The 26,566-nt window shown below is 45.9% G+C and overlaps 2 protein-coding genes and 1 pseudogene across 3 annotated transcripts in view; 1 reads left to right on the top strand and 2 right to left on the bottom strand.

Moving 5' to 3' along the window:
• LOC147604019 (UDP-galactose/UDP-glucose transporter 7-like) overlaps positions 1 to 24,446 on the top strand; it is a 30,724-nt pseudogene extending 6,278 nt beyond the window's left edge. Inside the window, exons 7-8 of the transcript XR_015265395.1 lie at positions 23,667 to 23,810; positions 23,938 to 24,446. The product of XR_015265395.1 is annotated as a UDP-galactose/UDP-glucose transporter 7-like (transcript). The remainder of the gene's footprint in view (positions 1 to 23,666; positions 23,811 to 23,937) is intronic.
• Positions 7,330 to 8,730, bottom strand: LOC147604021 (uncharacterized). Its single transcript, XM_086795271.1, has 2 exons — positions 8,506 to 8,730; positions 7,330 to 8,424 (listed from the first exon to the last, which is right to left on the bottom strand). The coding sequence occupies exon 2, from the start codon at positions 8,413 to 8,415 to the stop codon at positions 7,330 to 7,332; it is 1,086 nt and encodes a 361-aa protein (XP_086651397.1). The 5' UTR covers positions 8,416 to 8,424; positions 8,506 to 8,730.
• On the bottom strand, positions 10,785 to 13,767 carry LOC147604020 (uncharacterized). Its single transcript, XM_086795116.1, has one exon. It carries the CDS (start codon positions 12,720 to 12,722, stop codon positions 11,124 to 11,126), a length of 1,599 nt encoding a protein of 532 aa, XP_086651242.1. The 5' UTR covers positions 12,723 to 13,767; the 3' UTR covers positions 10,785 to 11,123.
• Positions 24,447 to 26,566: the final 2,120 nt, after the last annotated feature.

Genomic DNA, 26,566 nt, shown 5'->3' with positions numbered 1-26,566 from the left:
CAGCTGTTGCTTAATGCTTTTATATTTGTTCAAGTGTGTGATTAAAGGTTCACTTTCCTTCATGTCCAGTTTGTAGAATTGCATTAATAGATTTATCTTGGAATTTTTTGCTTGTGTACCAAATAATTTATTGAGTTCATCCCATGCATCTTTTGCCCACTGTATCCCTGTGATATGATGAATGATCTCATCATTTAAACTGAGTGCAATAAGTCCCAATGCTTTTTCATTCCTACTCTTCCACTCATTTTCTCCTCATTCATCTCTCCCTTCAACTAATCTCCACAGATTTTTCCTCATCAGCAAATACATGGTTTTTGTTTGCCATGTATAAAACTGTTCCCCATTAAATTTGGCTATTTCCTGTGCTGAATTCATGGTGATGTGAAGGGGGTCTTACCTCTTGATCCAAATTCAAGATTCAAGGGCAGTGTCTACCCTTTTACAACTCAATCTGGTGTTTAATAGATGATTACAATAATTTTATCAGCATAAAATCACCAGAAATTACATTAAATTAAGGGTAACCAATTTGTACGGGATGGTTGGAGTATCAAACCAACTCCGATTTGCAATCTGAAGTTATAGGGATCTGTATCAGATACCTAATGGTTAATTTGAACCCTCAATTGCACCAAAGTACAGTGATTAGCACTGATTAATCACTGATTAGCAAATTAATGCTCTGTTTTGTGTGCAGAAAATAGAGTATGCGGGGAGTCCAGATCTGGTACCTTCCACTTCAAATGAGCTCAAATGCTTTCAAAGGCATCAATAGCAATGAGTCTAGTAGAGGATTAAGCCAAGAAACACAAGATTTGACCAAATAATGAAAGCTTAATCTCTGTTTTACCAAAGTCACCTGCAGATTTGATGAAGAGCTTGGATCTCTCTGTAGACTTGATGAAATTGATTTCTGTCTTCACCAGCTTGTAGAGCATGCTTGATTACCCCTTGGGCTAGGAGGAATTGAAGCAATTTGATTGGAGCAAGGAGAAATCTGCAGTTCCCTTCAGAAAAAACGCGCCGGCCAAAAACGTAAAATCTGCTTCGTTTCTGCGCGGTTTGCTACGCCGTCTTGCTGAGCTTGAAGGTAAAGATGTTAGCTAGCTTGTGTATAAAGCTTGTGCCCTAATTTTGTGTGTGCAAGGTGCTAGAGACCCTCCACTGGCTGGGGGTGAAGGGGAAGATGAAGAACTCACTAAAAATTGATTTTTTTTGCTAATTACCTACTAATCCTAATTAATTCACTAACGGGCTCATAAATCTGGTTGATTCTAGGCATGGCTCTGATACCATGTTGAAATTTGAGCAAAATGATGACCTATGGTGGATCAAACACTAGAATCAACATAATTAACAAAGTGATTAGCAAGTGATTAAGACGTAATTAGTGAATAATTAGCACATAGATTAATGTAGGCATGGATACTCAAAAACCAGCAAATTCTCATTAGGGCTATGCCTCAATTTATAGAGTTTACATCAAGCATCTAATCCCATTGATTTCTCCATGATTCACTCCCAGAATATCTCCACCTTTTGCCTGATTCTCTCCACCTCTTCTCTTTTCCCTGAATATCTCCCAGAATATCTCCACACTCCTAAATTCCCTCATGCTACCCTTTATTCTCTCCCAGTAGATTCTTCTAACCTTTTCACAGGTTCTTTCACAATTACATCTCCTCTTTTACAGCCTCTATCCAAGAGCTTGTTCCCACACACACCCTATTCACTTGTATATTTCAACAATTCTGTAGTCTTACAGCCTTCTTGTGCATTTTGAGAAGACTAATGCCACATGCATCAGGCCTCAGATGCATGTGGCATGACTACTGAAGCCATGTACAGCAGCTTAGCTTAGGAGAGCTACAGACCATATTTGACAAAGGGACTAGGGCACTAAGTGCGCAAACATGTAGGGATGCACTAGGTGGAGATTCGAGAGCAAGGAGGAGCAAGTGGGAGTCCAGAATCAGCCTGAAACTTGCAGCAAACAGGAGCATCTCCAGGGCCCATAAAATCAAGCAATAGTTTTTGCAGATTAGAACATTACTTGGCTTGGTTTTTGTGAGAGCAGAGTGAGGTATTTGATTTAGAAAGTCTCAACGTTGTACTTTCACATCATTATATCAATAACCTGCAAGAGGGTGAGCAACATGACAGCAAAAAGCTGAACTTGATTAATGCTAATTAAGCAAGCTGATTAATGCTAATCACATGCATAGTTACGTGAACTGCAGGTGCACAATTGACAAGACAAGGTAGACCTAATCTAGTGTTTATTGTTAAAACATGAATATATACAATAAAGGTATAGATCCAAACTCAGGTTTTTATGTATGCTGTGCAAACCTGCTACAATGCATAATCTCTGGTGTAGTCCTCCACTTGAGCAAGGAATTTACCCTCTTGGAAGATGGACTCCACTGATCCAGAAACCCCATCTGCTGCCTGGGGAACTTGCACTGCAGACTATGTGAATGACCTTGACTGACCTGCCTTTAAATAGGCATCTGTGAGCTGGTCGTCTTGTAGGACTGACCCACAACCCAATAAAGTGATGTATATGCTATCCACATTGGGCTTGACCATGGCCGCTTGGTACCCACTTGTCCGGGTGTCAAGAACGCTGCCATATCTCGCCTTGGACTCTACCTTTTAGGCAGCTGCAGCTTAGGATCAAGTCCATGTGCATCCGGATGCACGTGACATCCCCTTTTGCTAAACTTGGAGCATTGGGGCACATAATGCACCTTTGCTCCACTTCTGATCCCGTCCATTTGTAGGCTGTGCTCCAAACTCTCAGGCTTGCATTCCATTGGAACTTCTGCAACACTTATCTCATCTGCCTCCATACTTGATTCGGAGAAACACACTTAAAGGTCCTCGGATAATTGTTGGCCTTCTTGCTCTGGCAACTGCGCCCTCAGCTGGCCTTCTTACATAGCATCCTCCAGAGGCAACTCCAAAATGCATAGGGTCTAATTGAATCTCAACTTGGTGAATCCAGTGTGGTATTTGCCAATTTCACCACACATGATGCCAACTGACTTGTTAACTTCTCTAAGTTGTTTGATAACTTTTTCGTTAGAGTTGGGCCTCATGCTCCTCCTCCTCCTCTTCTTCTTTTTCTTTTGTGCATTTGACCGGAGAAGCTGCGTCTGAAATCATCTGAGCGGTCAAATTTGCACCCAGCCTCAACCATACTGCCGTCGGGTAGTCCTCAGATACCGAACCTGGGTCCACTCTCTGACCTGACTGTTCTACCAGCTGAACTACATGCCCGTTGGTAATGTTCATCTTCTTGTCTGTACCAGGCTTCACGTTCTTCCTTTCCCCATCTGTATTGGGCTTGATGCTCTTCATATTCTTGACGAGAGCATAGTTGCATCAACACTGCTTTTATAATGAAAACTTCGTATACACGTATGCATAAAGCATGGAAGAGAATCTGGTTTAAGATGTATGGAATTATCTCAACAAGGAGAAGCGCCTATTCATGTGTATGATATGGCATATTAGTTTGCATTGACCTATTCGATAATTTCTAGAGTGGCTCTTCTTGTGTATAAGCCTTTTCATATTTATGATATGGAATGATGACATGGTGTATTAATCTGTGTCGACAAAAGATAAAGAACAGATTAGAACTAGATTAGGAGCTCTGCAACTTCATGGGCAAGGAAGAGGTGGTGGAATGGACCAGAAGGGCTGTCGGCCAGCAATGATGGAGAGGATCTGGTGTCAGCTGCAGCTAATATGATTTATGGGTCCAAGGATCTGACCGACAGGTCTGCCAGTCCACCCAATCTTCCAGGGCCTATTTAAGGCATTTGCATGGTTCATTGTGATTCATTCAGTCCTCCATGGGCTGAGTCATAGATTAGGGTTTAGACTAGGTAAGGTAGACCTTTTCATGAGGCAGCCTATGGCTACAAGACTTGTACACCTTTTTGTACATTTTGCATACATTGAATACTCAGCTCTCTCTCTCTCTCTCTTTGTACAAGACTTGCGCGCCTCTGTCTTCGCACCTCTGCCTGCTCTGTGTGTAGGCAGTCGCCTGTCTGCCTCTGCCTCCCTTTTCCTACCCACCGTTGCTCAAGCCCCCAAGGCAGGAACTAGGGAGAAACATGTCTCAATCCCAGGAGGGAGAACAGGATGGTGAAACAATCTTTCACACACCCACAAAGGCACCAAATGCCTACCAAGGAAGGGATCATGTCCCCTGGCTCACGAAGGCTTGCGAAGATGGTCCGATGAGATGAGGCACTTTATGAGGAGATCAACTGCACATAAGCATAGTAGCGACACGTTTCAAAAACGCGTTTCAAAAACGCGTTTGAAACGTTTTGGAAACGTTTCAAACCTTTCCCAGAAGTTTGAAACGCGTTTCAAACTTTCCCATCTTGGCATGTGAAAAATCAATACCATATATGATATTTATATGCCAGAATATATGGGATCATTGATAGCATTGATAAAATGATAATATGTTGAATATATGCATGCTTGTATGATGTATCAGGATTTAGTAATAAGTATGTACTATCATCTATGCATAATGGGCCCATGGCCCATGGGATAGCAAATGCCAAATATGCCAAGGCAGTCATCCATGTTCAAACTTCAAACTCAAAGTTTCAAACTTCAATCCTAGATAAAAACAATGCAAGAAAGAAATGAGCCATGGTGTATGCTGAATATGTACAAACTACAAAGTTCAAATGTCAAACTTTAACTTCAAAGGTTGCAGGCTGCAGCCTGCAGGTTTCAATCATGATTCATGAATCAACAATCATAGATAATACTAAATAGACAAATCACATGACAGAGAGTCTCAATGGTAAATGCTCATCATAAGTAAGCTCAAGAGTCAATAGTAAATAGTCAAACACAATCCGTGTCACATGTGACACACAGTACATAGTACAAAATAAAGTAGAAAATAGAACCAGGAGTCAGGACTCAGAGTTATCCTCCTCAGACGGAGACGACGACGACTCCTCATGGTCATCTCCATCCTCTGATGTCTCCGACTCTGTGCCGGAAGAAGACTCTGCCTCAGCTCCATAATCTCAGGTTCTGTAGCCGTAGCACTCGTAGAAGCTCCATCTCTAGATGCATGCACTCGTGTGATACGAGCTGGTGCCATCAACTCCTCCGTAAAGCATAGCATAGATGTCACGCTCCTCCTGAGGAATATCCGGTACATCCTTCACCAACTCTATGTCAATCTTGTCGACATTCACTTGGCGCAGCTCGATTGGATTGCCTTGTTGCTCAATTAGACGGAGGTTGCAATGACAATAAACCAACCGTTCTAATTGAGCACTGCTCAATTTTTTCCTCTTCTTTGTGTGGAAGAGAGCCCATGTGCTCCAGTTCCTCTCACAAGGCCCAAAGCTGCAATCTTGTGAGAGGACTCGCAATGCAAGGCGTTTCTGTCATAGAAAGGACATAAAACTTTGTAAGTAGTCATGATAAAGCACTAACCTCCCATTGCATCATGATTCATGGCTATTATTGATGTAACATTTGAATACTAAACACTTACCAGTAATGGAGTACCAATCCCATATTTCTCCCACCATGAGACTGGCTGTAGCTGTGTCTCTCTTAGTAGTGCGGTGGGTCTTCCAAACACACGGCTCCATTGCGATATACCAAGAGCTCATCCTCCAATTTTCTCAAGAGATTAATATCACCTCTTGTCCACCTCTGGATGTACTGTTGCCACCCTTCTTCCAACTCCTCGTTGTTGAACTGCTCCTCATTACGCCATAGAGGATGCAGTATATGGGCAACTGAATGGATTGGTCTATGAAACCAATTCCATCTACGGTTCCAAACCTCCCTGATATCCTGGACCCTATTCATAGACCAAGTCACGAATAACGATTCACCAACAACCAAAGCCAAATAAACCCGACAAGTACAAAACTAGAAAGACATGCATATTGCATATTACATACCTCTCTGCTAATAGAACTGTGCACCGATTCAGGGCTTCTCCAATACGGTCCATGAACTCGTAAAGGAGACAAGAGTGCTGCCCTCCATGTCTGTGGTGCGAAGGACACTGTAAAGAGGCTGAGTGGCCTTCACAAGTGCTTTGACATCATCCCACCAACTCTCTCGCATCACAGCACGCACAAATGCCACTGCCTTGGGCTGCTCTCGATCCTCCCATGCCATCCACTCTCGTGACACAACTGTGCGGAGTAGCCCTTGCTAGACTCTCACTAGCCTCTCAATCACAATGAACATGTACGCAAACCTGGTCTTTGAGGGCTTGAGCAACTCTAGATCACTATGGGCACGGTCATGGTTAGTTAGTACGAAAGGTACGATACGGTACGGTACGATAAAATACGGTACTAATTGGTACCTTAAAATTTTTTGAGGTGCGGTACGATATTAGTACTTTTAAAAAAAAAAAATACTTCCTAAACTTAAAAATTGTAGACAAGAAGTTACAAAATAGTAGAACCATGAACATAATGTCATCATGCCATTAGAGTACAAAATTGCTACAAAAGGATAGGCCAAAAACTCATGGCATGGGCGACCGCCAACATGCGTACATACATGATACTACATACTACAATACATCATCGATGGGCTAGAAGGAGATAGATGCCCAATGCCTAGAGAGCTATAACATATCAAAAGTCTACATCATCACCAACATCTGCATGATCATCAACATGATCACTACTAGAGTGTCCATCAAGAGAGTTCTCTGAAGAGGACTCTTCGAAGGTGGACGAGACACTTTGGGGATCATTCTCGCTAAGTAGGTTGCCATCATCATCAAACAAGGGCTCTCTAGGCAGTGGGGTATCATCATGAGGGGGCAATGGAATATCATCATGAAGGCGGGGATTGGAGCTCGAGGATCCTCGTCTCACATATGTGCGAAGGCTACCCTTTGCCGATACCGAAGGAGGCGGCCTATGAACTCCAACTGCTCGGCCCCGTCCATGCTGACTCCTAGTGCTGCGAGTATCTGCTGCCACAAGCTCACTATAGAGCTCCATGAAGATTGCCTCCTCCTCCTCATCAGGCAATATGATCGCTTGCCTAATATGGCAATGGCAAGTGCACACGCTCCTGACAAACAGCTCCCTATAGGCTGCAAAGGGCGATGAATGGCTCTCTAGAAGACTGAAATTGCTCCACGCAACAACAACAACAACAACAACAACAACAACACCACCACCACCACCACCCAAAAAAAAATATCGTACGGTATCGTACGAATCCGTACGGTACCGTACCATACAGCAGGTACGTACGGTTTCAGTCGTACGACGTACGGAACTAACCCTGGGCACGGTACATGTAGAGGACTTTTAGCCTCTTGGTAACAAACCTCACCATGCTCCGAGCTATAGCAAAGATCTCAGAAATCCAAGGGATTTTAGCAACATCCTCTATCATGAGGTCAAGACTATGTGCTGCACAAGGAGTCCACACTATCTCTGGGAACTCATCCTCTAACATTCTGTCCATGGACACACAATTAGAGCCATTGTCAGTAATCACCTGCACCACATGCTGAGCACCAATCTCTAACATTGTCTGGCGTATGTGTTGCCATATAAAGGCTCCTGTCACCACCGTCCCTGGAACTGAAGCATCAATGGCACGCATAAACATTACGCCCTTGCAGGAGGACACCAAAATGTTATAAACATTCCTTTTCCGCATATCTTTCCAACCATCACATAATATGGTGCATCCATATTTATGCCATGTTGCCTTCAAAGGCTCCATCTCAAGCTGTACAAGATCCCTCTCATCTCTCAAGTGCTTCTTGCGTAAGGAGTCATATTTGGGACCCTCCCACTCATACCCAATGCGGCTAATGGCTCTCATGGTCTTCTTCCATCTTGGAGTGCGCACAATGTGAAATGACAAAGCACACTGAATAAACAACCTTGTCAATTCACGGGTGGCCTCAGCAACTGCTGCTTTCTGAAAACGAGCTTTAATGCTTGCACTCTTCAAAGAAGGCCTAATGGGCAAGGAAGACCTGTGGGCACAAGGAGCAGAGGTAGAACCTACAGCCGTTTGACTCTGCATCTCTTGTTCATCACCCACTCTAGCTCTTTTGGTGACATCCTCCTCCTCTTCCTGCATGTCATCATGTCTGCTTCCAAATCCTTTCATGGCTGCTTCTTGCTCCCTCCTCCATTGTAGAAGAGAGGCTTTGATATCCTGGGGCACTTTATCACAAGCACCAATGCCTTTGCCTTTTAGACCTGAAAAATGAGCCTTTATCCTGTTTGCAGATCCACCTGAGACCTTATCACAATACTTGCACTTCCATTTTTCAGTGCCTGAACCCCCATACTTGCCCATGGGAATGACATGAGTCCACATTGAATCTCTAGCACGAGGCATTTTGGAAGCCTGGAAGGATGTTGCCCAAATTTCAAGTTTTGAAATTGGTGCAAAAATCAAGCAAAAATATGAAAACAGACAAGTACCAACCTTGCTAGCACGGTGCACAGGTCCCGAGGGGGCGGGTGGCGGAGAAATCACACGAACGAAGGCAAACGTGGGGAAGGACAGTCAACTTTCTCCTCTGTACTATGCACGGCGTGTTTTTTTTTGCTCTTTGGAAAGCGACTGAATCGACTGATATGACCCGTCTTAAATAACATTAAAAAATAAAAAGCCAAGTTTGAAACGCGTTTCAAACTCCCAGACGTTTGAAACGGGTCTGCTAAAGTTTGAAACGCGTTTCATAGCAACTATGCACATAAGGACAGAGATGAGCACCATGCGACAAGAGCTTGAAAAGGAATGGACTGAGCAGATGCATGCCCAAAAGAAAGTGATATACGAAACGCTGAAGGAAGAGATACATGCCCAATTGAAGGGCGAAATGCAAGCCCAAGTACGGGTTGAGATTGAATTAGCCCAAGCCTTGATGCACACGGAAATGAAAAAAGAGATGCAGAAATGGAAGGATGACATGCTCCGGGAGATTGGCACAATGGTTGAATCGTATGAAGGCACCTTGAAGACATGTATGGCTGACCGTGAAAAAGACATCATAGAAATGCAAAACACTTTGGAATCATGTAAGGCAAAGGTGGCTGCAGGTGAGAAGGAAATGCATTCATGGGCTGAAATTGCCAGTGCCACAAAGAAACAAATTGAAGAAGTCAGCCCATGGATTGAGTAGTAAAAAAGCATAAGGATACACCAGTCAATAAAGTAGAGGTGATGAATGCTATATTGGAAGAGGAAGCCAAGAGACGGGCACGTGCCTTACATGTACGCATAGTTGGTTGGGAAGATAAGGGAAATCCCCAAGAGGATGCAAAAGCTCTTGCAACAAAAATTGGAGCCATTGATGTACCCATTACTGGAGCATGGCGAGTAGGCAGAGATGAAACCAGGGCGAAGATATTGATCATCAGGTTTGGTGACTTGGAGAAGAAGAAGGCCTTCCTCTCCAAAAGGATGGTCCTTAAGGGGGAAAAGATTTATTTGGATGAGGACCTTACACCGGCACAGATAGCACACCGGATGGAACACATGCCGCGTGTGCTTGAGGCAAGGAAAGAGGGGAAATGGGCGGTATACAGAGATGGCCCAGTCATCATTATAGAGAAGAGGCATGCCCGACAGTGCGCGGCCTATGAGACCTTGTGATTCACGGTGTGGAATTGCAATGGAGCCCTTAGAACAGATGCTGATACTTTCAGACACAGTGATATTGCTATGTATACGGAGACCCATCAGTGCACAAACAAGATGCTTCTTGACGCGCGGGGTTATAGATGGGAATCAATGTTCCGTCCTCAGCCACGCACAGTGGAAGGCACAAGAGGATCTGGAGGAGTGGCGATACTTTTCAGGGAGGAGCTTCGTGACAAAATACATGTGGTACATAGAGATGCAGATGCAAGGTACATGTGGGTCCGAAAATGCAAAGAGGTGCTTCGCGAGCTATATGTGGCGGTATGCTACTTTCCCCAGCCCACTCCAGGTTTGCACCATCAGGAGATTCGTCCTATAAGCCACCATATGATGATATCATGAGGTTTGTGAGCATGGGAGACATATTACTATTGGGAGACTTTAATGCACGTACAGGCACAGAGCAGACAGAGCAATATAATACTCAGGAGGCTATGTACCGGGAGATCACGGAAAAGGTTGTAGGGTTGCAGAGATCAACACAGGATGAGGGGGAGATTACAGATTATGGCAAGCATTTTCTCACACTCGGGAGTGTACACTGTACATGGGTTGGTCATATACAATGGCTTATCGAGATGGCAAGGATCAGATGCTCTCACACACTAGAACTCTAAAGGGGAAGCGAGCACAGTGGACTACTTGATGGGATCTCCTTCATTGATACCTGATGTGTGGGGTTTCATGATTTCCAATCAGCCCATTGGCACAGCAGCCGATCATGCATACCTGAGTTTCACACTAGTAGGTAGATCCTCGAGAGATGGACCAGCCACTCATCTACCTAGGTACTCGAGATATCACTTTTACACGTAAGACAGTTGGGGTTTACCGAGATGCAGTATCTAATGGCTGGTTTGCTTTAGACCCGCATAGCCCTCTGGACGAGATTACGAGAGGATTGGCAAATGTACTACATGCATCCACCTCATATGCGTTTCCCTGCACTATGACCCCCCCCCCCCCCCCCCCCCCCCCCCCCCCCGCGGAGCACTGCCCCACATAACAGTTGGTATGATGGTGAGTGCTGTGAGACACGGGCACCATAGTTACCAGGGGACGGGGACGGGGACGGGGACGGGGACGGCTAAAGGTAGGGAACGGGGACGGGGGGTGGGGACGGCACTCAAAATTGTTAATTTTAGAGGAGTAAAGAATCAAGATTAATCAATCAATAACAACAAGCTTTCTAACTCCAAAAGTTATGAATCATGATACACATTACATTTAAAATTAAATTACGCTACGAGGTGCAAGAGTCAAGAGTCAAGACTTGCAAAGTCGGAAAAGAAAGACTTTAAAGTTGATAACATTAAATAGATATACTCAAAAGATGTTGGGGCCTAGGCGATACAAAATATAAGTCACTCGCGGGCCTAGGCGATACAAAATATAAGTCACTCGCTCTCATACTCTGCGCTCCCAATAAGAGAGGTGCTAGCCTCATGATCATGAGTGCGTGAAGTGTGGATGGGGTTTGTGTCATCCGATGAAGGCTCATGATGAGAACCATCTGTCCCACCCTCCTGTGCAATAGTTGTAGCTGCCTCCTCCTGTTCCATCTCCCACTGTGTAAAAGTATCGGCATTGCATCTTGCACTCTTGCCAAGCATGCGCAAGTTTGCGCTAATGAAGACAAGATCATTAGCTCTTTCCACCCCAAGCCGATTTCTTTTCTTTGATGAAATGTGGCTGTAGGAGGACCATAATTGCTCTAGGCAAGAAGAGCTAACGGACTGGCTCAAGATCCGGATCGCCAACTGTTGTAGCTCTGGTCCATCTGATCCGAAGTCCTCCCACCATAATGCTGCACCAACCTTGAATCTGTCCTGCTGCGCATCTGCACATCCATATGAGCCTTGAAATGCCCTGTAATTAGAGAGCTGGTCTCTAATTTTGCGCCTGATTTCTGCATCCGGCGTGAGGCGATCCAAGATGAGTCTCCAACCGTTGCTCACCTCTTTATCACCCTCCTGCCCTTTTCCCTGAAATTCTGGGTCCACCATAAAAGCAGCTGCATGTAAAGGAGAGGAATATGAGCTCCATCTCGCCACACAAAGCGAGTGGATCTCCTCATATCTATCTACGTCTGGCTCAAGCTTCTCAAGACTCTCTATCATCTGGTCCATGGCTTCATATACTTTGCCGATGCATGGCTGCATAGCATCAACAATCCTGAGCAAGTGGACAATGGGATGCACCATGGCGTCAGTGCGCTTGAGGTCCTCCCAAAAATCAGCATCGTCGACCTTTTTCTTGCATGAAATCCCTACCTGTGTACGTGCAAAAGATGAGGAGCAAAACTCATCACTGATGAATAGTTGCCGCACGGCACCCTGACAATCCTTCAAGCGATGCAACATAAGAAAGTTGTATGCAAAGCGAGTGTCCGAGTACTTGAGAAGGACCTTTGTGGACCTCTTCCCAAACTCGGATCGAAGGTATGTGTGATTGTTGATGAAGGTCACAATTGCACATGCATCATCAATCACCGATTCAATCCATGACAATTTCCCAATATCTTTCAAAAGATTATTGAGACAATGTGCCATGCAAAAAGAGACGGTGATTTGAGGATAAATACTCTCAAGAATAGCTCCCGCTGCCCTATTTGTCGCCTCACCATCCGTGACGAAACCGATCACACATTCGGGGCCGATAATCTCGACAGCACTACTCCACTCAGCAGCAAGTACATCCGCACTCTTTCCCGTCCCTGAAGCATCATGTGAGGAGACAAAGTACATCTCCCCCCGTGAGTATGCCACAAGGCCATGGATAGACCTTTTCCGTGTGTCACTCCATCCGTCTGCAATCAAAGAGACTCCATTGCGAGCCCATTGTCTCTTTGTGTTTGCCGCCGCTTGCTCAACAAGGCGTTTCTCCTTGTCAAGCATAGTGGTCCGCAAGGTTTCGGAGGATGGAGGTGTGTAGTGAGGACCGTACTCGCCAATCTTCTTCACCATCGTTTTGAAGTAGTCGGACCTATTTATCATTTCAAAAAAAAAGAGGGCAAGTAATTAGAATGGCAAAATGGTGATCCGTGAATCAAGACTCGTGAGACATGATGATGAAATCATGTGAGTGAAATACGTACCGTGCCACACGAAAAGCAATGTGGTCATGAAAAAAGAAGCGGGCCACCGCGGCATCAACCTCCTCCTTCTTTTTGGGATCCCAACTCCCCTCAAGAGTACTTTGCCGACGAGAGAGAGAGGGTGGACTAGGTTGCGGCATTGAGAAGGCGGCTTGTGTGAAGCCACGAGTAGTGCCACGAGGAGGACGTGGTAGAGGGGTAGATGAAGATGCACCACCACCCGATGTAGAACCTGATGTTTGGGTTGGAGTGACATAAGTGTTGGGATCCACTCCACGCACCCTTTGGCTTGCATTCAAAGCTTGATGGGCGGCAAGCTTTGCAAGAAGCTCCTTTCTTATCTCCGGTGTGACCCGCTCACAAAATTTCACCTCATGACCGGGCTCATGCAACAAATGGGCCCTCACCCTATTGGCCCCACCCACACGCTTATATGGGCAAAGCTTGCATGTCCATGGACGTGCACCCCCCGCATGAGTAGGAGGCTCGAAGTTGACCTCATCCCACCATGACCACCCATCCGTTCTACTCCTACCGCCCGCACGAGAAGAGGATGCCATGAATAGTTAGTAACTTAGTAGTAGTCTAGTAGAAGAGGGTGGAGAGAGCTTAGAGGGTAGAGTAGGAGAAGAGGTAGAGGGAAGATTGAAGTAGTCTAGTAGAAGAGGGTGGAGAGAGCTTAGAGGGTAGAGTAGGAGAAGAGGTAGAGGGAAGATTGAAGTAGTCTAGTAGGAGAGGGTGGAGAGGAAGGTGGTGGAGTAGGAGAGGGAGATAGTGGAGAGGAAAGCTTGAGTAGGAGAGGGAGATGGTGGAGAGCCTAGAGGTACATCATCATTCATGGAAGGCTTGAGCAATGAGTAGAAGAGGAGTAGCATAAGCCCATTATATAGCATATGGCAGCTCTCTCTCTCTCTCTCTCTCTCTCTCTCTCTCTCAAACGGCCAGCCTCAAACGGCCAGCCGCCAACGGCTAGTAGCCGTTGCCCGAAAAAAAACCGGCTACTTTTCTGTAGCCGTTGCGCCGTTGCAGGCGTCCCCCGTCCCCGGCTGACAACGTCCCGCCATCCCCTCCGACGGGGACGGCCGTCCCCTTGCCACGTCCCCTCCGTCCCGTCCCCTGCGCCGTCCCGCCTCCGTCCTGCGCCTGCAGTTAATCGGGACGGCGTTCCCACGTCCCACGTGGCCGTCCCGCCGTCCCCCTGTCACTATGACGGGCACAGCTACAACGTGAGATTGCCATTGGGACTCACACGCATAGACAGGCCAGGATGATCTTTCGGCGCCTTTTGCGGAGGAAGAAACGAGCAACCTGACTAAGTTAGAGGAGGAGATCTACCAACTCTTCCTGGGGAAGGACACCAAGAGGGCATGGAAGATGTTTCAGGAGAGACATCCTGGTACTCCAATTACTGCACCTGAGGCATGGCATGCTTATGCTAGAGAGCTATATGATGCACCAGGGCAGCCTGCTATCGCCCACCCTCTTTGGACAGTACATTGATGTGATCTCCGATTATGTAGACAGATTGGGAGGCCCAGGGGCATGCCTGGCAGGGGTGTTGATACCCATCTTGTTATATGCTGATGATATTGTTCTAATCTCAGACTCTCCGGAGGGATTACAGAGACATCTAGATGCATTACAGGCATTTTGTGGGGATAGTAATCTGACAGTGAACCTTGGGAAAACCAAGGTTATGGTGTTTAACACCACACAGGCATGGGTGACGAGATCAGAGCCTTAGTTCACTTTCCGAGGGGAGCCAATTGAGTAAGGTCGGTCATATGTCTACTTGGGAGCTACTTTCACAGGGCTGCGTTTTTCCCTCAAGGAGGCAGCAGTAGCTATATTAGCTCGAGGGGATGCAGCCTTGGGGGCACTTGAGAGGTAGTGTGCACACGTACAGTTTCAGGAGCCGTGCACCAAATTGTGGCTGTTTGATACACTTGTCACACCGAGCCTCCTGTACGGAGCTCCAATTTGGGGCCCCAGCATACATCACAGATCTTAGAGAGGGACGGATGAGGGATAGAGGCATATGGTGAGACCACTGATTATGATGATTGCCCGCATGATTCAGAGCAAATCATCAGTACCACATGAGATTGTTCGGGCTGAGTTGGGTGCCGTACCAGTAAATAGTGACCGAGTCCCTATTCCAAGCAGTTACCTTTTTACAGTGGCTATGGGAGCTCCCTCAGCAGAGGTACTTCCGATTGGCATTGGCCTCATCCATACAGTTGGTAGAGGATGGAGATACTCATTGCTGGTATGCTGTGCTCTGTGCGCACCCACTTGCACGCCTCTATCCGCTTGTCTGTTCTGCTTTGTGCGCACCCACCTGCGCGCCTCTGCCCGCCTGTCTGTTATGCTTTGTGCACACCCACTTGCACGCCTTTGCCCGCCTCTCTGCACTGCCCATGATGTAGCACGCATGCTGCTTTGTGCGCACCCACGGGCCACATGCGCCTCTCTGCCCGCCTGTCTGTTCTGCTTTGTGGGCACCCACCTGCGCGCAACGTGCTTGCTTGCTGTGTGCGTGACAATCACCTCGCCTCCCGCGCCCGCCGCTCTACGTGCACCCACCTACATGCTTGTTTTTTCTGCTCTGTGCGCACCCACCCACCCGCGCGTGCGTGCGTGCGTGCGTGCGTGCGTGCTCTGTGTGTAGGTAGTCGCCTCGCCTCCCTTTTCCCTCCCACCCTTGCTCAGGCCCCAAAGGCAGCAACTAGGGGGAAACATGTTAATCCCACGAGGGAGAACAGGATGGTGAAACAATCTTTCACACCCCCACGAAGGCACCAAATGCCTGCCATAGAAGACTGAGGGAAGGGATCATGTCCCTTGGCTCACAAAGGTTTGCGAAGATGGCCCGACGAGATGAGGCCCTTTATGAGGAGATACAGCTGCACATAAGGACAGAGATGAGCACCATGTGACAGGAGCTTTAAAAGGAATGGACTGAGCAGATGCATGCCCTAAGGAAAGTGATATACGAAATGCTGAAGGAACAGATACATGCCCAATTGAAGGGAGAAATGCAAGCCCAAGTACGGGTTGAGATGGAATTAGCCCAAGCCTTGATGCACATGTAAATGAAAAAAGAGATGCAGAAATGGAAGGATGGCATGCTCCGGGAGATTGGCACAATGGTTGAATCGTACGAAGGCACCTTGAAGACATGTATGGTTGACCGTGAAAAAGACATCACAGAAACGCAAAACACTTTGGAATCATGTAAGGCAAAGGTGGCTGCAGGTGAGAAGGAAATGCATTCATGGGCTGAAATTGCCAGTGCCACAAAGAAACAAATTGAGGAAGTCAGCCCATGGATTGAAGTAGTAAAAAAGCATAAGGATACACCAGTCAATAAAGTAGAGGTGATTAATGCTACATTGGAAGAGGAAGCCAAGAGACGGGCACGTGCCTTACATGTACGCGTAGTTGGTTGGGAAGATAAGGGAAATTCCCAAGAGGATGCAAAAGCTCTTGCAACAAAAATTGGAGCCACTGATGTACCCATTACTGGAGCATGGCGAGTAGGCAGAGATGAAACCAGGGCGAAGATATTGATCTTCAGGTTTGGTGACTTGGAGAAGGCGGCCTTCCTCTCCAAAAGGATGGTCCTTAAGGGGGAAAAGATTTATTTGGATGAGGACCTTGCACCGGCATAGATAGCACACCGGATGGAACACATGCCGCGTGTGCTTGAGGCAAGGAAATAGGGGAAATGGGTGGTATACAGAGATGGCCGAGTCATCATTACAGAGAGGAGGCCTGCCCGACGGTGCGCGGCCTATGAGACCTTGCGATTAACGGTGTGGAATTGCAATGGAGCCCTTAGAACAGATGAAGGATACTTTGAGGATACATTCAGACATAGTGATATTGCTATGTATACGGAGACCCATCATTGCACAAACAAGAGGCTTCTTGACGTGCGGGGCTATAGATGGGAATCAGTGTTCCGCCCTCAACCATGCATAGTGGGAGGTACCAGAGGATCTGGAGGAGTGGCATTACTTTTCAGGGAGGAGCTTCGTGGTAAAATACATGTGGTATATAGAGATGCAAATGCGAGGTGCATGTGGGTCAGAGTATGCAGAGAGGAGCTCCGCGAGCTATATGTGTTGGTATGCTGCTTTCCCCGAGCCCACTCCAGGTTTGCACCATCAGGAGCCTTATACGCTACTATATGATGATATCATGAGGTTTGCGAGCATGGGAGACATTACTATTGGGAGACTGTAATGCATGTACAAGCACTGAGCAGACAGAGCTGTATGATACTTAGGAGGCTATGTACCAGGAGATCACGGCAAAGGATGTAGGGTTGCAGAGATCAGCACAGGATGAGGGGGAGATTACAGATTATGGCAGGCATTTTCTCACACTCGGGAGTGCAGATGGGTTGGTCATATACAATGGCCTATTGAGATGGCAAGGATTAGATGCTCTCACACACTGGAACTCTAAAGGGGGAGCGAGCACTGTGGACTACTTGATGGGATCTCCTTCATTGATACCTGATGCGTGGGATTTCATGATTTCCAGTCAGCCCATTGGCATAGCAGCCGATCATGCATACCTGAGTGTCACACTAGTAGGTAGATCCTTGAGAGCTGGACCAGCCACTCATCTACCTAGGTACCCGAGATATCAGTTTTTACGTGAGACAGCTGGGGTTTACTGAGATGCAGTATCTGATGGCTAGTTTGCTTTAGACCCGCATAGCCCTCTGGACAAGATTACGAGAGGATTGGTAGGTGTACTACATGCATCCGCCTCATATAGGTTTCCTTGCATTATGATCCCTTCCACCCCCCCACCCCCTAGCACTGCCCCACAGAACAATTAGTATGATGATGAGTGTCGTGAGACATGGGCACAGCTACAGCGTGAGATTGCCATTGGGACTCACACACCTAGACAAGCCAGGATGATCTTTCGGCGCCTTGTGCGAAGGAAGAAACGAGCCTACCTGGCTAAGTTAGAGGAGGAGATCTACCAACTCTTCCTGGGGAAGGACAACAAGAGGGGATGGAAGACATTTCAGGAGAGATAGCGTGGTACTCCGATTACTACACCTGAGGCATGGCATGCTTATGCTAGAGCGCTATATGATGCACCAGGAAAGCCAGCCACCCCCCCTCCACTAGGAGCTAGACCGGCTAGGAGCACCTTTTTTACTAAGCGGATGGTGCTAGATGCACAGGATCATGATGGGCTAGTTGGAGAGCACTTGCACTTCTCATATGCGCCCGATACTTTGGCTCCGTTGATTGTACATGTGTTTAATCGTGCCATTTGTGAGCGTTTCCCGACAAGCTGGACAGAGCATATCATTGTACCACCCTTTAAGAGTGGGGACCCCATGGTACCAGGCAACTACATGATGATCATGATTGGTCATTACTTGGCCAAACTATATGGCTCTATATTGGGGTCGGAGCTGAGCCGTTGGGCAGAGAGGCATGGTCATCGAGCACAGGGACAGGCCGGTTTCAGGAGAGGATTTACTACCTTGGATCACATACTGACACTTCGGGCACTTATTGAAGAGGGCAGGGCACAGAAGAGAAGGATATATTGTTGCTTTGTGGACTTCCGCAAAGCCTTCAATACCATGCCACGTGCCAGTCTTATGCACAGATTGTATGACATTGAGGTACTTGAGGATATGTAGTGGGGGATATATGCTTTGTATGAGTCTGTGAGACAGGCAAAGTCCGAGCTCTAGGCGGACTATCCGATATGGTAACCTTCACGATAGGGGTGAAGCAGGGATGCCCGCTATCACCCACCCTCTTTGGACTGCACATTGATGTGGTCTCCGAGTATGTAGACAGATTGGGAGGCCCAGGGGCATGCCTGGCAGGGGTGTTGATACCCATCTTGTTATATGCTGATGATATTGTTCTAATCTTAGACTCACCGGAGGGATTACAGAGACATCTAGATGCATTACAGGCATTTTGTGCGGATAGAAATCTGACAGTGAACCTTGGGAAAAACAAGGTTATGGTGTTTAACACCACACAGGCATGGGTGATGAGATCAGAGCCTTAGTTCACTTTTCGAGAGGAGCCAGTTGAGTACGTCACATCATATGTCTACTTGGGAGTTACTTTCACAGGATCGCGTTTCTCCCTGAAGGAGGCAGCTAGCTCGAGGGCATGTAGCCTTGGGGGCACTTGAGAGGCAGTGTGCACAAATACAGCTTCAAGAGCCGCACACCAAATTGTGGCTATTTGATACACTTGTCGCACCGACCCTCCTGTACGGAGCTCCAATTTGGGGGCCCAGCATACATCACAAATCTTAGAGAGGGACGGATGAGGGATGGAGACATATGGCGAGACCACTGATTATGATGATTGCCCGCATGATTCAAAGCAAATCATCAGTACCACATGAGATTGTTCGGGCTGATTGGGTGCCGTACTAGTAGTGACCGAGTCCCTATTCCAAGCAATTACCTTTTTACAGTGGCTATGGGAGCTCCCTCAGCAGAGGTACTCCCGATTGGCATTGGCCTCATCCATACAGTTGGCAAAGGATGGAGATACTCATTGCTAGTATGCTCAAATGAGATCATGGTTTGACACCTGGTTTGCAGATTGAGGCACTACCACCCTTTCAGTACAGCCTGGATTGTCCATTTTTGGATCTCACCCGCTCAGAGCAGAACCGCATGATTAGGATGGATATCGTTAGAGTGGACACAGAGAGGACATGGACTAGTTCCCTTGAGCCCTTAGGCACGAAAATGGCTCATTACAAGAGCCATTTTCTGCACCTCTGACCAGATGATTTTATCACCCGCCACATGATGTACACCTATCACATGGGATACGTTGTGCCATTGGACAGATCCGGACCTCATCACACCAGCTGCGGATTGAGACAGGGCGATATGTGCATCAGATCTCGAATGATCGCATTTGTCAGCTATGCTACCAGGAGGCAGAGATAGAGGAGCACTACATTTGCTGATGTACAGTGTATTATGAGTCCAAGGGAGATATCAGTGCCTCTTCCGAGAGGGTTTTGGGCCGTTACGTTGAGTCATGGAGTTTGAGGATCAGAGATGCCTGGGATTGTTCCTACTTGAGCTCAGGAGACACAGAGAGACCCTGGCAGACAGGAGACCGAGCCATGATGTACCTAGACAGAGGATCCTGACAGATTTCTTCAGCACCAGCACCAATAGCCGAGCCTCCATCGGGCCATTAGGGCACTAGCCACGCTCCCAGGGAGTCACCATTGATAGAGCAGTCGTGCTATGTTGTGCTTGTTGGCCACGCCCACCAGGATCCTGACCACGGCATTGTCACCATCGCCAGATCAGAGCCATTATTGCTCGGCATCGGAGGCGCCTACCTCGCTTCTACGACCTCTCCATTCTAGACAGCCCCATGGTGGAGATATTTGATCCGAGGAGAGGGCAGCACTTCAACTGATCAGCATACATGGATCTACCTGATATACATTTTCCAGTATTTTCTACTCAGTATCATCTAGGAGTCTTACTTACAGTTCTTATAACTGTAAGACAGTCAGTTTATTGTACTTTTCAGTTTCATTTGGTTGTTCTCTTTGATGAGACACCAACTTCAGATGTACTCTCAGTTTTGGTCTCATAGGCCATTATGGCCTCTTAGAGACGTTAATATATCATTTCATTTCATTTCTCTCTCTTCTCTATCTTTTGTATGCGCTTTGCATCAAGCATGTTCCAGGATGGTGTTGAGGCTGAAAGAAGACTCCTAGAGCTTCCGCATGTGACACAAGGTCTACCTTGGGGAAGATCTCACACCATTACAGCTTGAACAAAGGAAACTTGTCATGGTAGACGTCATGGAAGCACGCAAAGCAGGTAAATGGGCTGCGTACAGAGAAGGTAGAGTTATTTTCCTAGATCAGGATCCTAAATAGGGACGTGGAGTCTATGAAGCCATATGCAAGCTGAAAATGGCACTATAGAATTGCAATGGTACAATGTGGTCAGCTGCAGGAGGCTTTGCTGAGGCCTTCATAGGTGGAGATGCCATCTTCTACACGGAGACCCACCAGAGGCTGGAGAGAGAGGTTTGGATCTGTATGGGAGTCTGCCTATCGTGGAGAGACGTGGACCTGTGGAGGGGTGAGAGGTTCCAGAGGGATGGCTGTCCTCTTCAAGCCACACCTCCGAAATATACTATCAATGGTTAGAAAGGATGAGGAATCCAAGTATATGTGGCTGAGGCTTGAGGAGTGGTCATGGTCAAATAGTACACATAGCTTTATGTTACTTCCCTTCCGACACATCCAGGTTCTCCCCCACTGATGGGCAGTCCCCTTACTTGGCTTTAGACGTAGACATTGTGGAATTTTCTACACAAGGGGAGATCCTCTTGTTAGATGGTTTTAATGCACGGACCGGAAGTACCCAGATCAGCCTCTTCGATTTTGAGCAAGATCATATCATTTTACAGGACATAGACATAGATGACGTGGGCTTCAAGAGGAGATCCAAGGATGGGGGAGCAATAACAGCATATTGCAGATTTTTCCTGGAGTTCGGGTCAGCTCATGGGCTCATCATATATAATGGGATGGAGAGGTGGCCAAAGTCTAGGGACTTTCTTGTTTTCCTCGTAAGGGAGGAGCTAGCTTTATAGACTATTTGATGGGATCCCCAAGCCTCACCTTGCATATATCAGAGTTCCGCATCCCACCTCACCCCTTAGGTGCTGACCATGCCTACTTGGCCTCACTCTCTCGGGTTCCTTCCCCAACATCTGGTTCCATCATACCCAAAAGCTTAACACCTCCAACACCAGCCATAGTATTGCTTCACCGACCCCGACCCCGACCCCGACCCCGCTCAGCCAAGGCCATCCATAAGCTTCAGCCTGGGAAATCCAGGGACCATGAGGACCTTTCAGCTGAGCACATCACCCATGCTTGTGACACCATTGCCCCACTTCTAGCTGAGCTATTTAGTAGGGTGCTCTGTCATCGTTTCACACCCTCTTGGTCCACCAACACCGTAGTGCTGATCCATAAAGCTGGTGACCCCATGAACTCTAACAACTACCGCACTATCATGCTGGTGACCCATGAACACTAACAACTACTGCACTATCATGATGGGGCACACACTTGCAAAGCTATATGGTTCAGTTTTGGAGGCTGAAGCTAGGTCACATGCGGAACGTCATGGCATGAGAGCAAAGGGGCAAGAAGTTCAGACGCTTCTACTTGACATTGGATCACATCTTCACATCCAGGGCCATCATCGAGGAGGGATGGTCGAGAGGCAAGATCTTTTGTTGCTTTGTGGATTTCCGCAAGGCATTTGACATAGTCCCACATGCTCGCCTTTTCCACTGGCTGCAGGAGTTGGGTTTCACTGAGGAGCTGATTTGGGGAGTGATGGCATTGTATGAGACAGTGACAGGGAGGTTATGGATTATCTGATCTGATCACCAGTGATATCGAGGTGAAACAGGGATGCCCACTTTCACCTACACTCTTTGGCCTCTACATAGATGAGATCTCGGACTTCATTGATAGATTTGGAGGGGCAGGTATTGTGCTTCTTGATACTTTGGTGCCCATATTGTTATATGCTGATGACATCATGTTGATTTCAGAATCTATGGAAGGTTTCCAGAGACACCTAGATGCACTACAAGCCTTTTGTGAGCAGCGGGATTTGACAGTTAACCTTTGGGGAAAACCAAGGTCATGGTGTTTAACACTTCACCTGTGGGGATCAGAGGCACGAGTTTCCTGTATGCTGGGGCCAAGGTGGAGATTGAGAGTTCTTATGTGTATCTTGGGGTCACCTTCACAGGATGACTTTACAGGATGAGGCTAACTGTAGATGCCAGACTAACCAGAGGGTATGCAGCACTGGATAAGTTGGAGAGTGTGTTTCCAGGAACCCAGCACGAAGACCTGGCTCTTTGACACTTTGGTGACTCCAGCAGCGATGTGTGGTGCATCCTTTTGGGGACCCAATCTAGGAGGGGATGACTGGAGGAGAGTGTAGAGAGGCGTCACGTGATGATGCACTCATGAATGATTAGGTGCAAACCATCGGTTCCCCATTCCATTGTCCCGGCAGAGTTTGCAGCTACTCCCCTAGTGGTGGATGCCCTTTTTAAGACAGTTACCTACATTCAGCGAGTGTACACATTGAGCAGAGACAGGCTCTCGAGGTTAGCTCTGGAGGAGTCCTGACGGTTAGCAGAGACAGGCTCTTGAGGTTAGCTCTGGAGGAGTCCTGACGGTTAGCAGAGACCTGGAATGGAAAATCTTGGTATGCTAGGGTCACGCAATGGTTTTTGGCAACATGAATTTCAGATTGACCGTCTCGCCCCGTTCGATTACAGTCTTGACTCCCTGTTCCTCCCACACATCCATCATGATATTAACCACCTCATTCACACTGATCTCACAGGACTGGAGGTACACACCACATGGGTGGACATCTCGAACTCTGTCTTGAGTGCTTTAAATCCTTGCCATCTGATCTTCATCTTACCTTTCTTTGATTTTAAAATTTACATTTTTCATTGTAGAAGTCTGAAAAATAAAAGCGAGGCATTGGATAAACAAGAGCCTTTTAAGGGCTTTCTAAGAGCAGCTTGCCATCAGCCATCTCTTTCTTTGGCTCATCATATTGCAAATATAGTTCTCTAGACATATAGCAGTGTTGCTCGCATTCATTGTGATTTGCAGTTGTTGGATGTTCATGTTCTGAGAGAAACAAGTGATTTGAGTCTCCTCCATGGGCTCTGGTATATGCATAACATTTTTATTGCTAATCTTATTCATTTGCGAAGTGCAGATCAAAACATTGGGGTTTTTTGTGCTGCTGGTCATCTCTTTATTGATGGGAATAATCTTGAACTACACAATGTTTCTCTGCACGGCAGTAAACTCTGCATTAACGACGACCATTGTTGGTGTTCTAAAAGGAGTTGGTACCACGGTAAGTGTTATGTATGTGCGGTGGGGGAGGGGGGGTGGTGTGTTTACATATGTGCAGTTTCAGTGTTCCCCTTTACTGCTTTTACTAATGTTGTAAACTTGTATTTTACATCTTGTGTTTCCATCAGACTCTAGGTTTTCTTGTCTTGGGTGGTGTAAAGATACATGCTCTGAATGTAACTGGTCTGGTAATCAACACAGCTGGTGGGATTTGGTATTCAATTGCCAAGTATAGCCAAAAACAAAGGAAAAAGATGACCAAGCATAGTGATGAGCAACCACCTGTTTTGAAATGGACCTCTTGATTCATCTAGTGTCAGTATGCTCTCAAAATCCTATTACCGATAAGTGTAATCTAAACAAACTGTGAAATATTATTATTGCCATTCATTGGGGATCCATTATTTTACATATTCCTGGTCCCAATTTACATTTTTGTATAGATTTTAGTGTTTGTTTGACTTGGAGACCTAGCATTTCAGACCACTTTTTGTGTTTTAACAGTTCCACATGACGACATCTAAGTAAACCAGTGTATACACCTTTCAGTCTATCCAATTTTGAGTAATTATTGGTTTACCTTATTTTTTCCCGATGTTTTGATCATCTCATGTTAATCTATGCATCATTTGTTGTATTAGTGTGTTAGCAGCCCTACCCTAATAATCAGAGGCTTTCTGCTTGTGACAATCACCCAGGTTTATCTTTGGCATGAGAAGCTACTTAAGCTCATAAATGATATTGATTTTGGTTTCATGGTTCTAGTATTCATAATGTAGTAAATGGATCAACTATCAGCTTACAATGATAACTAGGTGTCAACAACATGTTTATGAAATGGCCGATAACCCTAGCTTGTTTGCTTAATCTACTGGATTGATAATCACCAAGTGTACATTAGTTCTTAATAATTTCGATATTGGCCACATAATTGTCATTTTTAATACTTTTACTTGCTTGTGTAGGGAATGAACATGAAAACCCCAATGACCTGATCAAGATTGAATGTTCTACTTGATGTTTGGCCATATCTAAGGATACATATGGTCTTTATAATTTCTATTTTGGTTGCAAATTATCTAACATTGAAATAGGGCCCTCCAATGGAATCATTTTTGGTTTCTTGATTCTGGTACTCATAATGAAGTAGGTGGTTTAACTATTTGCTGACAATGATTGGATGTGTTAATCATTCGGTAGGTTAACAGGGTTTCACCCATCCGACCTATCGTAAGGCGCTTTGACAATGACAATTGGATGCGTTAAGCATGTTGTAGGTTAATGTGGTTTCACTTGCCCGACCTATCGTAAGGCGCTTTGTCATCTTACCCGTTCGAACATGCACTTACCTTTTATAAGGCGGGGTTGGAATACATAAAGTGGCCTTTCCTTGTGCTTACTGTCAACAAAATAGAAATTTCTAAGGACTTCATGTACATACTTGCTTAGGAGTAATAATAGAGGTCATACCATTTTTAAGTTTGGTCAGCCTAGTGTGAAAACTAGGCATTTGTATATAAGTCAGTTTTGACATTAAGTAGTACACAATCATTTTCTTGCAATAGAATACTTGTGAGCTCTTCTCTTCTCTACTCTTGCTTGCTTGTATGGTATTGGGATTCTTGCATACTAGATGGATGCTTGCTTGAATGGATACTTACTTGAATAAGTTTGCTTGTAGGTTTCCCTCTTCCAGTATCTCCCTCTTTTTTGAAGCTTCATAATCATCAAGAATCAAAGTGCTTGGGCTCATCTACTACAAGGTTTTCATTTGGTGCATCTACCACAACTCTAGTAGCTTCAAGACATCAAAAGAGGGAAACATTGATCAAATCAAAGCTCCACAAATCACCCAGCAAGCCGTGGAAAAAATCTCAGTAGCAAAAGAAGGGTAAAAACTATTAAAATAAGATCACCAAGATTATCATATGTTAGATGACTCAAATCATAGATTGATCTTGAGTCATTAACAATCCTTGATAAGCTTTGTTAATAAGATGCATCTACTAAAAAACTTGTGTTAATCAAGCAAAAGTAAAATACTAAGCATCACACAAAGAAAGACTTAAAGCTAATCACAATGCGAGAACCCAAGCTCTCCACAAAGGATCACTTAGTGTTGCTCACAAAGAGAGATTACAAAAGCTAGAGCTCTCACACGTATACCTAATATAGTGTGAGTATCTCAATTAGATAGGTTCTCATGAAGGAGGTGTCTAAACCCACTCGCATGACCCACTTGACCATGTGTCCCCTATCCTAAGGAGGTTTCACCAATGTTGGGGTTAACGTAACTAACCATGGTACCACTAAGTGACCATAGAAATGTGAACCTTAGACTTTAGCCTATATTTTGATGTAACCTATCACAAAGGATTTATGTGACTATACAACTCATGTATATAGATCACATTTTCAACACCCTCTCTTGATTTACATACAAACCAACATGGTGTGTAGATTAGAGTATTGTCACAAAGCACAAAACAAATTTGTCCACTGGCTAGAAATCACAAAGTTACAATGAGCCACAAAGGCTTGTTGAGTGTTACTAAAATGGTCTTTCACCTATATTTGCTTCATGTTTTGAAGAAGAAGTCATCTTTGGTGGATTTCCCCTTCTCTTTTTTATCCTTCTTCTGTTTGGAGCAATCCTTGATGTAGTGTCTCTTCTTTTTACAGTAGTAGCAAGGCCTTGGAGTCTAAGTCTTTTTCTTTTGAGGGCTTGTTCAGTTAGATGTGGTGTTGGTGGTGCTA

The sequence above is a fragment of the Cibotium barometz genome, chromosome 62, assembly GCF_041138505.1.
Source record: "Cibotium barometz isolate CiBa-2024 chromosome 62, ASM4113850v1, whole genome shotgun sequence".
Lineage (NCBI taxonomy): Eukaryota > Viridiplantae > Streptophyta > Polypodiopsida > Cyatheales > Cibotiaceae > Cibotium > Cibotium barometz.
The sequence above is the reverse complement of the archived record's forward strand: the minus strand, read 5'-3'. Positions and strand labels throughout refer to the sequence as shown.

What these genes read in the sequence shown, in the direction of transcription:
- LOC147604021 (XM_086795271.1), bottom strand. Translation starts at nt 8,415, where the DNA reads ATGCCTCGTGCTAGAGATTCAATGTGGACTCATGTCATTCCCATGGGC.
- LOC147604020 (XM_086795116.1), bottom strand. Translation starts at nt 12,722, where the DNA reads ATGATAAATAGGTCCGACTACTTCAAAACGATGGTGAAGAAGATTGGC.